Source organism: Leucoraja erinacea, chromosome 27 (genome assembly GCF_028641065.1).
Source record: "Leucoraja erinacea ecotype New England chromosome 27, Leri_hhj_1, whole genome shotgun sequence".
Taxonomy (NCBI): domain Eukaryota; kingdom Metazoa; phylum Chordata; class Chondrichthyes; order Rajiformes; family Rajidae; genus Leucoraja; species Leucoraja erinaceus.
In genome coordinates, this window is record NC_073403.1 from 748,539 (window position 1) to 765,383 (window position 16,845).

The 16,845-nt window shown below is 51.1% G+C and overlaps 1 protein-coding gene across 2 annotated transcripts; it reads left to right on the forward strand.

Annotated features, from left to right (window-relative positions):
* Nucleotides 1-3,268: 3,268 nt before the first annotated feature.
* On the forward strand, nucleotides 3,269-16,249 carry selenow2a (selenoprotein W, 2a). Of its 2 annotated transcripts, none has more exons than XM_055656768.1 (4): nucleotides 3,269-3,794; nucleotides 11,020-11,117; nucleotides 12,553-12,629; nucleotides 16,021-16,249. In XM_055656768.1, the coding sequence occupies exons 1-4, from the start codon at nucleotides 3,766-3,768 to the stop codon at nucleotides 16,102-16,104; spliced, it is 288 nt and encodes a 95-aa protein (XP_055512743.1). In that variant the 5' UTR covers nucleotides 3,269-3,765; the 3' UTR covers nucleotides 16,105-16,249. The 2 variants fall into 2 exon arrangements, with proteins under 2 accessions (XP_055512743.1, XP_055512744.1); XM_055656769.1 differs by lacking the exon at nucleotides 3,269-3,794 and adding an exon at nucleotides 3,812-4,147.
* Nucleotides 16,250-16,845: the final 596 nt, after the last annotated feature.

Consider the following 16,845-nt stretch of genomic DNA (forward strand, 5'->3'; position numbering starts at 1 on the left):
TGTGCTGTGCAGTTCTGACACTTATCTGGAGACCATGTGCCCTTGTTAGTTATTCTCCCACTTGTGAAAATATCTCAATATCAACCCTGCCAAGCCCCGCTACGATATTTATGTTTCAATAAGATTACTCTCGCATCCTGGCAACAATAGATGTAAAACCAGCAGGCCTCTAGTTCACCCTTCACCCTCGAACTCTCCTGGGATTCAGTGAATTTTGAACAACCTTCATCAATGTCTTCACCACATGTGCCAGTGATTTCTTCATATACAGGCCATCAGTCCTGGCATCTAGATCCTGACTCCCCAGAGTTTCTTAACTCCCCCACGATTGAAAGCAGAGATTGATAAGATTCTTGATTAGTACAAGGGTGTCAGGAGTTATGGGGAGAAGGCAAGAGAATGGGGCTAGGGAGGGAGAGAAAGATCAGCCATGATTGAAATGGCAGAGTAGACGTGATGGGCCGAATGGCCTAATTCTGCTCATATGCCTTATGAATTTATGACTGGGTATAGAAACATAGAAAATAGGTGCAGGAGTAGGCCATTCGGCCCTTCAAGCCTGCACCGCCATTCAATATGATCATGGCTGATCATCCAACTCAGTATCCTGTACCTGCCTTCTCTCCATACCCCCTGATCCCTTTAGCCACAAGGGCCACATCCAACTCCCTCTTAAATATAGCCAATGAACTGGCCTCAACTACCTTCTGTGGCAGAGAATTTCAGAGATTCACCACTCTGTGTGAAAAATGTTTTTCTCATCTCTGTTCTAAAAGACTTTCCCCTTATCCTTAAACTGTGACCCCTTGTTCTGGACTTCCCCAACATCGGAAACAATCTTCCTGCATCTAGCCGGTCCAACCCCTTAAGAATTTTGCAAGTTTCTATAAGATCCCCCTTCACTAAGGAAGACATAAATAATTTGCCGGAAATAGCAGGGGACCGCGGGTCAAAGGAGTTGGAGGAATTGAGTGAAATCCAGGTTAGCCAGGAAGTGGTGTTGGGTAAATTGAATGGATTAAAGGCCGATAAATCCCCAGGGCCAGATAGGCTGCATCCCGGAGTACTTAAGGAAGTAGCTCCAGAAATAGTGGATGCATTAGTAATCTTTCAAAACTCTTTAGATTCTGGAGTAGTTCCTGAAGATTGGCGGGTAGCAAACGTAACCCCACTTTTTAAGAAGGGAGGGAGAGAGAAAATGGGGAATTACAGACCAGTTAGTCTAACATCAGTAGTGGGGAAACTGCTAGAGTCAGTTATTAAAGATGGGATAGCAGCACATTTGGAAAGTGGTGAAATCATTGGACAAAGTCAGCATGGATTTACGAAAGGTAAATCATGTCTGACGAATCTTATAGAATATTTCGAGGATGTAACTAGTAGCGTGGATAGGGGAGAACCAGTGGATGTGGTGTATCTGGACTTCCAGAAGGCTTTCGACAAGGTCCCACATAAGAGATTAGTATACAAACTTAAAGCACAAGGCATTGGGGGTTCAGTATTGATGTGGATAGAGAACTGTCTGGCAAACAGGAAGCAAAGAGTAGGAGTAAACGGGTCCTTTTCACAATGGCAGGCAGTGACTAGTGGGGTACCGCAAGGCTCAGTACTGGGACCCCAGCTATTTACAATATATATTAATGATCTGGATGAGGGAATTGAAGGCAATATCTCCAAGTTTGCGTATGACACTAAGCTGGGGAGCATTGTTAGCTGTGAGGAGGATGCTAGGAGACTGCAAGGTGACTTGGATAGGCTGGGTGAGTGGGCAAATGTTTGGCAGATGCAGTATAATGTGGATAAATGTGAGGTTATCCATTTTGGTGGCAAAAACGGGAAAGCAGACTATTATCTAAATGGTGGCCGATTGGGAAAGGGGGAGATGCAGCGAGACCTGGGTGTCATGGTACACCAGTCATTGAAGGTAGGCATGCAGGTGCAGCAGGCAGTAAAGGAAGCGAATGGTATGTTAGCTTTCATTGCAAAAGGATTTGAGTATAGAAGCAGGGAGGTTCTACTGCAGTTGCATAGGGTCTTGGTGAGACCACACCTGGAGTATTGCGTACAGTTTTGGTCTCCAAATCTGAGGAAGGACATTATTGCCATAGAGGGAGTGCAGAGACGGTTCCCACGCCCCAGGACTGGTTACAGAGGCACAAATGCATCGCCTGCTTAAGTACAGGATGCAGCCCTATCCACTGGGGATTTATCGGCCTTCAATTTACCTAACACCACTTCCCGACATGTTACAATTTCTTGGATGCTACTAGAAAACTAGCCCCCTCTCTCTTCGGCCATGGTATTTCCCAGCATTTCCACGCCCCTGGATACAGGCGACCCTTTCTGCCCCTGGCTACCAGCTGTCAGCCCCAGCGCCTGCTTTACACAGGCCCCGCCCCTGGATACAGACGCCCCATGGATACACCACGCCCCTGGAAACCAGACCCGCCCCTGGATACAGAGACCACGCCCCTGGATACAGGCGCCGCCCCTGGTTACAGAGCCCCAGCGCCTGCTTACACAGCCCCCGCCCCTGGATACAGAGACCACGCCCCTGGTTACAGAGCCCCAGCGCCTGCTTACACAGGCCCCGCCCCTGGTTACAGAGACCACGCCCCTGGATACAGGCGCCGCCCGTTTCCAGAAGCCCCGCCCCTGGTTACCACGCCCCCTGGTTGCCGAGGCCACGCCGTGGTTGCCGGGCATGGACACCGCCCCAGGGAAGGCCTTGACCCCGGTACCGGGTATGGAAGACGCCGCCCCTGGTTCCAGTACGGGGGAAGCCTCGGGGAACTGGGGCCTCGCCCCCGGGAACTGGGGCCTCGCCCCCGGGAACTGAGGCCTCGCCCCCGGGAACTGGGGCCTCGCCCCCGGGTACTGAGGCCTCGCCCCCGGTTAACCCGGCCATGTCGTTACAGGACACGGAAAGCTCCGTCCCGAGTTTCGATGGCTGGGAGACCCCAAAGTCGCTCGCCCTCCCCGGGCTGCTCCCCACTGCTCAGCCCGAGGGTCGGATCATTCGTTTCTGGCGCGCCAAGCCCCACTCGCGGTCCTCGATACAGGCCCCACCCCCTGATAACATCACCCCGCCCACAGAGCCTCAGGCGCCGATCCTTGACGCCGCGGCTCCGCCTCCCAGCGACAAGGTTCCGCCCCCGGTCGCCGCGGCTCCGCCCCCGGTCGCCGCGGCTCCGCCTCCCAGCGACAAGGTTCCGCCCCCGGCCGCCGCGGCTCCGCCTCCACGCGACAAGGTCCCGCCCCCGGTCGCCGCGGCTCCGCCCCCGGTCGCCGAGGCTCCACCCCCGGACACTGAGTTCCCGCTCACCGGCGACAAGTCCCCGCGTCAAGGCGGCAAGTCCCCGCGTCACGGCAGCAAGTCCCCGCGTCACGGCAGCAAGTCCCCGCGCCCCAACGGCAGGTCCTCGCGCCAGGGCAGCAATGCCCCGCCCCCCAACGGCAGGTCCTCGCGCCAGGGCAGTAATGCCCCGCCCCCCAACGGCAGGTCCTCGCGCCACGGCAGCAATGCCCCGCCCCCCAACGGCAAGTCCCCGCCCCCCAACGGCAAGTCCCCGCCCCCCGGCGGCAAGCGCTGGACGCGGCCCTCGCTGCAGGACAGGGATAGTTCGGCCTTCGGTGCCCTGGAGGCGCTGTCCGTGGATGCTCGGTCTACCCAACGTAGGGAGAGCTCGGTGCTGGACTTTGGCGGCCTGGAGGCGCCGATGAAGGAAATGTCGGACAGCCCAGCGCTGAGTTACAGCCTGTTGGATGCCCCGCCACCGGCCCGGGCCCGCAAAGTAGGTTCCCGCAGCTCGATACCCGTTGCCCGCGGCCTCCACCGCGACTCCCGGTCACGGACCGGCACCCCTTCCTCCACCCGCGGCTCCACCCCTGCCATTGAACCCGCCCCGTCCCCCGACCCGTCCTCGGCCCTGAGCTCGGGCTTTCTGTCCGTCACCCGCCCCTCGAGCGCGCGCACCGACAGCCCGGCGCCGCCTCGAGCGTGTTGCTGCAACATCACGTGGTGCAACGCCGTGGCCTGTAGGGGCGGCGCCGGCGACGCGGGAGGAGAAGGAGGCGTATTCGGCCACAGAGGCGGCGGCGGCAAACACGGAGTCGACATGCCCGTTAAGATTCACATCGAGTTCTGGTGCGTGGGCCGGGGTGTGGGGACCGGGACCCGGGGAGTGAGGGCCGCGGTGTGGGGACCGGGAGTGAGGGGACCGGGACCGGGAGTGAGGGCCGGGGTGTGGGGACCGGGGTGTGGGGACCGGGAGGGAGTGAGGGCCGCGGTGTGGGGACCGGGAGTGAGGGCCGCGGTGTGGGGACCGGGGTGTGGGGACCGGGACCGGGAGTGAGGGCCGCGGGGTGGGGGCCGCGGTGTGGGGACCGGGAGTGAGGGCCGCGGTGTGGGGACCGGGACCGGGAGTGAGGGCCGGGGGGTGGGGACCGGGAGCCGGGGAGTGAGGGCCGCGGTGTGGGGACCGGGAGCCGGGGAGTGAGGGCCGCGGTGTGGGGACCGGGAGTGAGGGCCGGGGTGTGGGGACCGGGACGGGGAGTGAGGGCCGCGGTGTGGGGACCGGGAGTGAGGGCCGCGGTGTGGGGACCGGGAGTGAGGGAGTGAGGGCCGCGGTGTGGGGACCGGGAGTGAGGGGACCGGGACCGGGAGTGAGGGCCGCGGTGTGGGGACCGGGACCGGGAGTGAGGGCCGCGGTGTGGGGACCGGGACCGGGAGGAGGACCGGGACCGGGAGGAGTGAGGACCGGAGACCGGGAGTGAGGGCCGCGGTGTGTGGACCGGACCGGGACCGGGAGTGAGGGCCGCGGTGTGGGGACCGGGAGTGAGGGGACCGGGACCGGGAGTGAGGGCCGCGGTGTGGGGACCGGGAGTGAGGGCCGCCGCGGTGTGGGGACCGGGACCGGGAGTGAGGGCCGCGGTGTGGGGACCGGGACCGGGAGTGAGGGCCGCGGTGTGGGGACCGGGAGTGAGGACCGGGAGTGAGGGGACCGGGAACCGGGAGTGAGGGCCGGGGTGTGTGGGGACGCGGGAGTGAGGGGACCGGGACCGGGGAGTGAGGGCCGCGGTGTGGGGACCGGGAGTGAGGGGACCGGACCGGGAGTGAGGGCCGGGGTGTGGGACCGGGACCGGAGTGAGGGCCGCGGTGTGGGGACCGGGAGCCGGGGAGTGAGGGCCGCGGTGTGGGGACCGGGACCGGGAGTGAGGGCCGCGGTGAGGGAGTGCCGCGGTGTGGGGACCGGGAGCCGGGGAGTGAGGGCCGCGGTGTGGGGGACCGGGACCGGGCCGCGGTGTGGGGACCGGGACCGGGAGTGAGGGCCGCGGTGTGCGGACCGGGAGTGGGGACCGCGGTGTGGGGACCGGGAGCCGGGGAGTGAGGGCCGCGGTGTGGGGACCGGGACCGGGAGTGAGGGCCGCGGTGTGGGGACCGGGACCGGGAGTGAGGGCCGCGGTGTGGGGACCGGGAGCCGGGGAGTGAGGGCCGCGGTGTCGGGACCGGGAGTGAGGGCCGGGGTGTGGGGACCGGGACCGGGAGTGAGGGCCGGGGTGTGGGGACCGGGACCGGGAGTGAGGGCCGGGGTGTTGGGACCGGGACCGGGAGTGAGGGCCGCGGTGTGGGGACCGGGGGTGAGGGGACCGGGAGTGAGGGCCGGGGTGTTGGGACCGGGGCCGGGCGTGAGGGCCGCGGTGCGGGTAACGGTATCCGAGGCGGCGGCGGGGTTGGGGTCGGGGCCCGTCCGGAGACCGGTGGATGTCGATGGGGTGACGGTCGGCGGGCAATAGGAGCGGGGTGACAGGGTCCCGACCCCGAAACTCGCATATCAATGTTCCCCAGAGATACTGTCTGACCCCCTGGGTTCCTCCAGCACTTCGTTTCCAACATGTAATAGAAAATATTCGGCCCTTCGAACCAGCACCGCCATTCAATATGATCATGGTTGATCATCTAAATTCAGAAACCCGGTCCTGCTTTTCCCCCCATATCCCTTGATTCCGTTAGCCCTAAAAGCTAAATCGAACCCTTCAAAACGGCCCGTGAATTGGCCTCCAATGCCTTCTGTGGCAGAGAATTCCACAGATTCACAACTCTGGGTGGTTTCCTCATCTCAGTCCTAAATGGTCTCACCCTTATTCTTAAACTATGACTCCTGGCTCTGATCTCCCCCAACATCGGGAACATTTTTCCTGCACCTAGCCTGTCCAATCCTCCAAGAATTTTAAATGTTTCAATAAGATTCCCTCTCATCCTAAATTCCAACAAATACAAGCCCAAGTCGACCCATTATTTCATCATACGTCAGTCCCGCCACCTCGGGAATTAACCTGGTGCACCTACCCTACGCTGCCTCAATAGCAATAATGTCAGTCCTCAAATTAGGAGACTAATATTGCGCACAATACTCCAGGTGTGGTCTCACCAGGTACAACTGCAGTAGGACCTCCTTGCCTCTAAACTCAAATCCTCTTGCAATTAAGGCCAACATGTTATTACCTTTCTTAACTGCCTGGTGTACCTGCATGCTTACTTTCATTGATTGTTGAACTCACTGTGGTGGATGTTAATTTGTGTTTATTGTGTGTTGTTATTATTACATGTATGGCTGCAGGCAACAACATTTCGTTCAGACCGAAAGGATTCATTCATTGATGACTGATGTACAAACACACCCGGGCCTTGTTGCACCTCCTCTGTTCTTGCCACTAAAGTGGATAACCTCACATCTATCCACATTTTTATAGGGGGCATGCAAATAAAATCATCGGGTCAAATGGCGTGACGCACGGAGCAGCTCAATCCTTCTGGAGGATATGGCAGCCTCTGGCATACACTGTCAACACACGAAACACGTACTTTCTTACCTGTTAAAAAACGGTCAATTCTTGCGCTGTAAATAATTGTGGAGTGACTGAGCGCTCTGAACCAAATGCTCTCGTATCTTTGCTCTGAACCCGAGCACCAATGTGTAAGCGGCTGAGTCAGACCCCCCGGGTCAGCGCTGTTCGACAACGGCCGCCCTCTGCCCACCCTCCCCCTGTGTGGCCCCCGACCCCCACCGCCACCATCTCCCACTCCCCCCCCGACCATCTCCCCCCCACCCCGACCATCTCCCCCCCCCCCCCCCCCCCACTGCCATCACCCGACCATCTCCCCCCCCCACTGCAACCACCCCCGACCACCCCGATCATCTCCCCACCCCCCCCCCCCCCTCAAAACCCCAGACAACGTCCCCATCAGCTGCAGCAGATTTGGGTCAGTCTGGTCCCTCCACCCACCCAGTCACTGACCGCGCTGCACCAGCACTGGCACCGCAACCTCCTCTCCTCTCCCCCCCCCCCCCCCCCCCTGACCCCCCACCCCCGGCCGTGGGGATAGATGGCCCGGGGTCCGCGAGTGTGGAACCAATCAGCATGGAGTCCGGATGCTGGGACAGAGGAAGGGCCCGGGTACTGGCAGCCACAGTGTGCTTACCTGACATTCACCGCGTGTGCTCCAGAAGGCGTTGTGTGGCAACAGTACGGGTCATGGGTCGTGACCTCGACTGCCGTCCAACCACCATCCGCCATGCTTCTGCCCACTCACCAAACCTATGCAAGTCACCCTGCAGCCTCGTAGCTTCCTCCTCGCAGCTCATGCTGCCACCCAGCTCTGTGTCATCTGTTTTGCTTAAATTTCAATATCTGCGGTCACTTGTGGCGCCAGGTGAAATACTCCCTTTCATTCCACTTCACCCATCTTGGGAATTTAAAACGTGTGGTTTTTTTTGCATGCCAGTGTTGATAAAGTACATTGTGTGGAAAGGTCAGCTTTGGTTATGGCTCACATGTTTTAAATATTTATATTTTTTCTAAACTTTCCTTTCCTGCTGCTTGTTCCAGTAATGGTTACGGAAATGAGAGGGGATCTTATAGAAATGTATTCAATTATTAAGGGATTGGACACATTAGATGCAGGAAACGTGTTCCCGGTGTTGGGGGAGTCCAGAACCAGGGGCCACAGTTTAAGAATAAGGGTTAGGTTATTTAGAAATAAGATGAGGACAAACATTTTCACACCGAGTTGTGAATTTGTGGAATTCTCTGCCTCAGGCGGCAGTGGAGGCCAATTCACTGGATGCTTTTAAAAGAGAGTTAGATCGAGTTCTTGGGACTAGCGGAATCAAGGAATATTGGGAGAAGGCAGGAATGGGGTACTGATGGTGGATGCCAGCCATGATCACATTGGGCCGAATGTCTATTGTAACTATGTAATTAATTTGTATAAGCAGGGGAGACTGGTTCCAGAGTCAGGATAGACAGTAATCCTGTGTTGTTTACAGTACAGTAGAGGTCTGGGGGGGGGGGGGAATCTATCACCTGCCCGTGTCTCTCTGGGAATTCATGGGGAGTATCTAAGCAATTCCCAAAACTATAGCATATCTGTCATAATATTGTTCTGCAATTTATTATGTTGGTTGCCAAAGAACCTCTGTGACCAATAGAGAATATATTTTGCAATGGACCCATTTCCCCACAAGTAATTTGTTGGTGAAGAAATCAAGAACATCGACACTCACCCCAGTAATGGAGCAGATCTTTTTCCTGGATTTGCTGCTTATCTGGATGGGTGCTGTAAAATAACTCTGATTTCCCCAATGGGAAGTGGAGTTAAGTACTGGCTTTCTCGTGCATTTCTGTAAGAGTCTACAGTTGGAGGAGATTGAGAACAGAACCTGGGTTCTGGACATTATATCTGTCATCGACCTCTTGAGTGAATTCTGGCCGATGGTGGATGAGGAGCACCTCGTGGAATTGAAGACAACTCCAGATAGTCCTAGAAATATTCAGCAGTATTGCGTTTCTGTTAAGAAATAGACAGGTACATCGACAGTATACGTTCGGAAAGATATGGATTAAACGCGGGCAGGTGGGACTAGTGCTGCTGGGATATGTCGGCCAATGTGGGCAAGTTCGGCAGAAAGGCCTGTTTCCACACTGTATCACTTTATGTGACTCTATAAGTAACAACTATGGAAAGAGAAACTGTCCTAAGTGTTTATTTGTCAAATGCAACGGTTGTGAACCAAAGTAATGAAATTCTCAATGTTGCAGCTTTACAGACACATTTGATGCAACAATAAATGATTTGTTATACTGAGTAACCAAGGCCATGATCATGCATAAACTAAAATACATAGACTGACTGTAATAGTGCATAGACTACAGTAGTTCAATCGAGTTGTGCAGGGTGGTTCAAGAGCCTGATTGTTGGTGGGAAGAAGCTGTTCTTGAAGCTGGTGGTCACGGTGTTTAGGCACATGCACCTTCCTCCTGATGGTAACAACAAGATACTGTAGCCAGGGTGGTGTGAGTCTTTGTCTTTACCTGCCTCAAGGGCCTGAGCTATAGCAGATGGTTGATCAGGCTAGGACTTCATTCCTTGGATTGCAGGAGGATGAAGGGTAATCTTTTAGAGGTGTACAGATTTATGATAGGAATAGATCAAGTAAGTGCACAGAGTATTTTACCCAGAGTAGGGGCATCAAATACCAGAGGACGTGAGTTTAACGTGAGGGGTGAAAAATGTAATAGAAACCTGGTGGGCAACTTTTTACACAGAGTGGTAGAATATATGGAATACACTGTCAGAGGAGATAGTTGAGGCAAGTACTATCAAGAATCAAGAGTGCTTTATTGTCATATGTCCCAGATAGGACAATGAAATGTCTAAAAAATTATTTGGACAAGCACATGGATAGGATAGGTTTAGAGGGATATGGGCCAAATGCGGGCAGGTGGGACTAGTGTAAATGAGGCACGATAATTGGTGTGGATAAATTGGGCAACTCCAGAAGGCATAAAGGCAAATATCTCTATGCCTTGAGGCACTGCCTCCAGTAGATTGCTTTGATTGTTGGGAGGTTGGTGCCTGTGATGGACCAGGCAACGTGTACCACACTCTTCATCTTCCTTCCTTCCTGGGCATTCCTGAATCAGATTGTGATGTCAGCAGTTGGTATGTGCTAAACTGTCTACGTGTAGAACTTTATTCAGTATTTAGCAAAATGTCAAATTGCCTCAAACATCTGAGGAAGGAAGATCCAAAGAGAAGGTGGGTTCCTCCTAACATAAGGTCATGTGATGGGAGTAGATTTATGCCATTCGGCCCATCAAGTCTACTCTGCCATTCAATCATGGATGATCTATCTCTCCCTCCAAACTCCATTTTCCTGCCTTCTCCCCATAACCTCTGACACCCGTACTAATCAAGAATCTATCTATCTCTGCCTTAAAATGTATTATGTTGGTTGCCAAAGAACCTTTATGAACAGTGGATTTATGAACTCGTGCATTTCTGTAAGAGTCTACAGTTGGAGGAGATTGAGAACTGACTTGATCCACTGACTTGACCACCATAGCCTTCTGTGGCAAAGAATTCCACAGATTCATCATCCTCTGACTAAAGAAATTTCTCCTCATCTTTCTAAAAGAATGGCCTTTAATTCGGAGGCTCTGGCTTCTAGTCCTAGACTCTCCCACTAGTGGAAACATCCTCTCCACATCCACTCTATCCAAGCCTTTCATTATTCAGTAAGTTTCAATGAAGTAATCCCCCTCATCCTTCTAAACTCCAACAAGTACAGGTCCCGTGCCATCAATTGCTCATCATATATTAACCCAGTCATTGCTGGGATCGTTCTTGTAAACCTCCTCTGGACCTTCTCCAGAACCAGCACATCCTTCCTCCGATATGTGGCCCAAAATGGCTCGCAATACACCAAATCGGTGTCTCACAGAGCCTCCGTATTCCATCAGAGAGAAGTTACTTCTGAGATGAGACTGACATGAAATTCTCAAAACATAGCTAGGAACAAGCCACAAACTGGAATTAAATCTCGGGCAAAGGTGAGGCAAACAGCAAAGACAGGGTAATGCAATGTGATATTTAACTTTGTTGTGTTGCTGCTCGTGATACTGTTCCTATGACTGCTGCATGTATTAACTGCCTCCCTTGTGTGTTTACTGCAGTGGTGCCTGAGGGTACGAATCCCGCTATCAGGATCTCGCCGAGATAATCTTGACGACGTTTCCTGATGCGGCTGTTTCTGGCAATGTTGGGAGGCAAGGTAAAGTTAATACATCGAAGGAATGGTTGTCTTCTGGTGACGGCTTGCAATGATCATGAATTTCTTCATCTGCATCCATGACCCACTGGTCCTATGTACAGAGAGAGGGGTGAAACCCGTGGTGATTCTGAATGCATGGCAAAGCTGGGGTTTCTATTTATATTACAAATGTCGTCATCTGCTGTGATTGGTGCCCACCTGAGGAAGCTTCATTTTGCAGCATTTAATCCCTAAAAACACATTGTGTACAAGAACACTTAAAAGCACTGACTTTTACAAGAACACTTTTAAAAGAACCAAAAGGTAGCTCTTCTTCTCCAAGAACCCGTTTGTGCTTAAGTCCACCCTCCGCCACCTCCAGTTTAAATTCCATTTGGAATATGTTGGAGGACCAAGAACCAAGACTCCGCCTCCATTCTGGTTCCCCGATGAACTGCAGAGGGAGTGCCACAAATGGGAGTGGAATAGATGCCCAATGAAGCACATTTTGATGATATTCCCCACAGATTTAGCTTTTTACATTCAGTTCAGTCGCATCTGTTTTAACAGGTTGGAATAAAACCTAATGTGCTGCTCCATAGAAACATGGAAAAAATAGGTGCAGGAATAGGCCATTTGGCCCTTCGAGCCACCACCGCCATTCAATATGATCATGGCTGATCATCTAAAATCTGAACCCTGTTCCTGGTTTTTCCCCATATCCCTTGATTCCGTCAGCCCTAAGAGCTAAATCTAACTCTCTTGAAAACATCCAGTGAATTGGCCTCCACTGCCTTCGGTGGCAGAGAATTCCACAGATTCACAACTCTCTAGGTGAAGAAGTTTATTCCTCATCTCGGTCGTCCATGTGGAGTAATACTCAGCCGCAGACTTGTGATGACTGGACAGACCTGGATTGTTTTCTCTGGAATGTTGGAGGTTGAGGAGAGACTTGATAGAAGTATATACAATGATGAGAGTCATTGATAGGGTAGACAGTCAGTGTCATTTTCCAGGATGGAAATGTCCAACACTGGAGGGCTCACCTATAAGGTGAGTGGGGGTGGGGGGGGGGGGGGGGGGGGGGGGGTAATGGAGATGTGTGGAGTACGTTTTCTACACAGAGGGTGGTGAGGGCCTGGAACGGTGATGGAGGCAGATACGATAGTGGTGTTTAAGAAGCTTTTAGATAGACACATGGATATGCAGGGAATGGAGGGTTATGGATCATTGGAGGGAGATGAGATCAGTCAGCACTAACATAGTCTTCGGTAAATCCTTGAATAAACTTCCCTTGTGCATTGTAAATTATCCTTCAAGGTGACTTCAACATTTAAAGTGTGCATTTTATCTTTTTACTCTCCATTTAACCAAGGGATAATTCTGCAGCATCTTTACTTTGTGCATGTTTAATCCCCTGTGTCTGTTTAATAAACTCTCTGCTTTTGCCAATTAGGCAGCTTTGAGATTGAAGTCAATGGGCAGCTAATCTTCTCCAAACTGGAAACTAACGGATTCCCTTATGAAAATGATGTAAGTGGACAGTTTAGTTTTTTATAAGGTTGAATCTTTACGATTAAATTACTTGCCATCTGTTTCCTTCCGTTATTTCGATTACACCTGTGACATTCATGTGGGCGGTTTGAAAAAGCCGTAGATGGGGTTGGTATACAGATCTTTTGAACGGTATAAATCAAGAAGGATGTGTTTATAAATTTAAAATATAGTGATTAACTACAATTTGAACAATCCTGCAACATGAGTTCATCAAATTAGACATGGTAACAGTGAGAACGAATTGGCAGAGTACATATAGGATAAATTTCTGCAGCAATGTTTTAAACTGTGCATTAGGTGGAGTGTTTGACAGCACTGGGCCTGTACTCGCTGGAGTTTAGAAGAATGAGGGGACCTCTTTGAATTGTACAGAATAGTGAAAGGCTTGGATAGAGTGGATGTGGAGAAGATGTTTCCACTAGTGGGAGAATAAAGGACATACCTTTAGGAAGGAGATGAAGAGGAATTTCTTTAGTCAGAGGGTGGTGAATCTGTGGAATTCTTTGCCACAGAAGGCTGTGGAGGCCAAGTCAGTGGATATATTTAAGGCAGATATAAATAGATGCTTGATTAGTGTGGGTGTCAGAGGTTATGGGGCGATGACAGGAAAATGGGGTTTGGAGGGAGACATGGATCAGCCATCATTGAATGGTGGAGTAGACTTGATGGGCCGAATGGCCTAATTATACTCCTATCACTAATGACCTAATGAAACCCAACATGGGAATGGGCTACTTTGAAACTGCCAATGGTTTATAATCTGAGGGCTAGATTCCCAGGTATGTGATGATCATAGTATGTTTACATTTAGAATTCGTTTTGAGAACAAGATATGTTTATGAAAGAACCACATTCAGTAAGGAGAACAACAACGAAATGAGGGAAAGTTAGCTAAAGTGGATTGGACAAATAGATTTAAGGGTGTGATATGAAAATAAATAATTCATGACGATATATGGCAATGAGGAGTGAGGTTCCAAGGTGGCAGGGAGGTGGAGGATGTACTTGCCATGACTAAACTAGGGAGGAGGGTGGGTGATGAAACACAACATGTAAAAGCTAGCCTGAACCTTGAAATAAATTCAGGATCCAGCATAATAGGAATTTTAAATAGAAATGGAGGGCAAACCGGCAAGATATGCAAAAATTGACAATATGAACTTTACATAAAGGTGAGAGGTGCAAGCGAACATAGGGCTTATAGAAGGTACACAAAAATGCTGGAGAAACTCAGCGGGTGCAGCAGCATCTCTGGAGCGAAGGAGATAGGCAACGTTTCGAGCTGAAACCCTTCTTCAGATTGCCTATCTCCTTCGCTCCATAGATGCTGCTGCACCCGCTGAGATTCTCCAGCATTTTTGTGCATCAGTCTGAAGATATCTATGTCAGCTTGTCTATCTAATTGCCTGCGTCTGGCCCATATTCCTCTTTCTTATCCATGTCCAAGTGTCTTTGAGATGTTATAGTATCTGTCTCAACGCTCTCTGGCAGCGGATTTCATATACCCACCCACCACCCTCTGGGTGAAAAAGTTGCCCCTCAGGTGTGTATTAAAACTTGCTCCTCTCACCTTAAACATATGTCCTCATGTTTTTGATATCCGTACCCTGGGTAAACGACTCCATGCACTCACCCTAGCTATTTTCCTCATGATGTTATACACCTCTAAAATCACCGCTCAGCCTTCTGTGCTCTAAGGAATAATGTCCCAACCTGCTCAATCTCTTCTGCTACCTCAGCTCCACCAGTCCTGGCAACATCCTTGTAAATCATACCTGCACACTTTCCAACATTGACATCCTACTGAAGAGTGACCAAAACTGAACACACTTATACCAAGTGTGGCCTCGCCCAGATCTTGTGCAGCATTAACATAACATCAAACGTCTATACTCAATATTTCCACCTTGGCCATGCCATCTGTGATACCACTTTCAGGAACAATGTACCTGTACTTGTAGATACCACTTCTCTAAAACACATCCCAGGGCCCTGCTGTTCACCGTGAAGATCTGCCTTTGACTTCCCCAAATACAACACCTCGCACTTTACCAGCATTAAACTCCATTAGCCATTTCTCAGCCCACCTGCCCAGCTGATCAAGAGCCTGATGTAACTATTGATGGCCAATACCACCCACTTTAATGTTACCTGCAAACTCACTAACCATGGCTTGTACGTTGTCGTCCAAATTGTTGCTCCAAACCACAAACAGCAATGGGCCCAGCACTGATTCCTGAGGGACACCACTAGTCACAGGCCTCCTGTCTGTAAAACCTTTCCACTACCACCTTCTGCTTCCTGCCATGAAGATAATTCTGTATTCAGTTGGGTGAATCTTCCTGGATGACATGTGATCCAACCTTCCAGAGAATTCAAAACTTTACCAAAGGCCTGAAGTCCATGTGGACAACGTCTGTGGTTTTGCCCTCATTCTTTTTGTTTTGCTCTTCAAAAAACTCAATCAAATTCGCAAGTCATGTACAAAACCATGCTAACTATCCCTAATCAGCCCCTGACTATCCAATGCATTTATCTTTTCCCTCAGAATTCTCTTCATTAATTTCCCCACCACAAAAGTTAGGCTCTGGTATATAGTTCCTGGGCGTTTCCTTGCAGCCCTTAAATAGAGGCACAACATTAGCCACCCTCCAGTCATCTGACACATCACTTGTGTCTAACAATGATTCGTATATATCTGCCAGGACTCCGGCAATTGTTTTCTCTAGCTTCCCTGGATATACCTGAACATGCCCTGGAAATATCCCCACCTCATATGGACCCTCCTTGACTTCTCCATTACGTGTCCCAAATTCCCCAACCTTTTTGTTTTTCTCCATTGTAAAAACTGAGGACAAATACTCATTGAAGACTTTGCCCACCTCCTGCGGCTCCATACACAGGTCTGCTTTGGTTTCTGAGAGGCCCTAATATCTCTCTAGTTGTCCTCATTCCCTTAATATACATATCTCTTTGGATTTTTAAAAATATTATCTGTGAACAGCTCCTGCCCCGTTGGTCTTCCCGATTCCCTCAGAAGTATGTTCCTCATTGCCCCCAAACACTGCCTATACCTGGCCCTTGCCTCCTGACACTGATAGCTTGCCCAGAGAATTAAGAAAACCCTGCTACAAAATGTTTGGTTGCTTGCCTTGAAGTATGCTTGCATTGTACACCAGTTGATTGATGGTGTGCTTGAAGGCGGTTAGAATGAGAGGGTGTGGACATACTTTCATCATGAGCTGTAGCAACTTGTCTTTGAAGTATGTGTACAGAACTACATGAAACTAAGTTGTGTTACTGAGTTGGGGTTTTCTGTGTGACTTTGCTGAGGAATACTTTACCTGCTCTTATTTCCCGGTTGCAGGTCATGAATGCAGTCCAGAAAGCTAACGATGGAACAGAAATGCAAAAGATCAGCAATAGCCGGGCTCCTTGTGTCATTCTGTAGCCTTGGCTAAACTGTGTCTTTGCCAGTTGCTAACTTTCTATACTTTCAGCACTTACAATTCTTCTTTGAGGTAGCCTAGTGTAGATAAAGGTAGGCAATTAAATGAGTATACTTGCTGGGTCTACTTGTAGTGGGGGGGGGGGGGGGGGGGGGGGGGGGGGGGGGGGGGGGGGGGGGGGGGGGGGGTGGGGGGGGGGGGGGGCAGGGCAGCTGAACAGTGACTCTCTGGAATCTACATCCTGTATCTGTTATTCTCACTGTTTCTGCTGAGAGTTTTCTTCCAAGCAACTCGTGACGTATTGAAATTGTTGACATGCTGTATATTTAGAATCTGGTTCTACGAATGACTATTTTAACTGAAAACATGGTTATTGTATGAAGGAAAAGGCACCATTTTCTAATGGATTAGCAAGTCAATAACTTCAATGAAGTTTTCATTTAAACAAATAATTATGTGATTTTGAATTTGGTTGTGATACATGAACTAATGAATAAAATGTCACACTCAAACCTTGTGTAATTAGTTTATTTGTGTAATAACAGGTTGATTCAAAGCAAAGCTGTGAGATATTGGTGTTGGTCATAGAAACATAGACAATAGGTGCAGGAGTAGGCCATTCGGCCCTTCGAGCCTGCACTGCCATTCAATATGATCATGGCTGATCATCCAACTCGGTATCCTGTACCTGCCTTCTCTCCATACCCTCTGATCCCTTTAGCCACAAGGGCCACATCTAACTC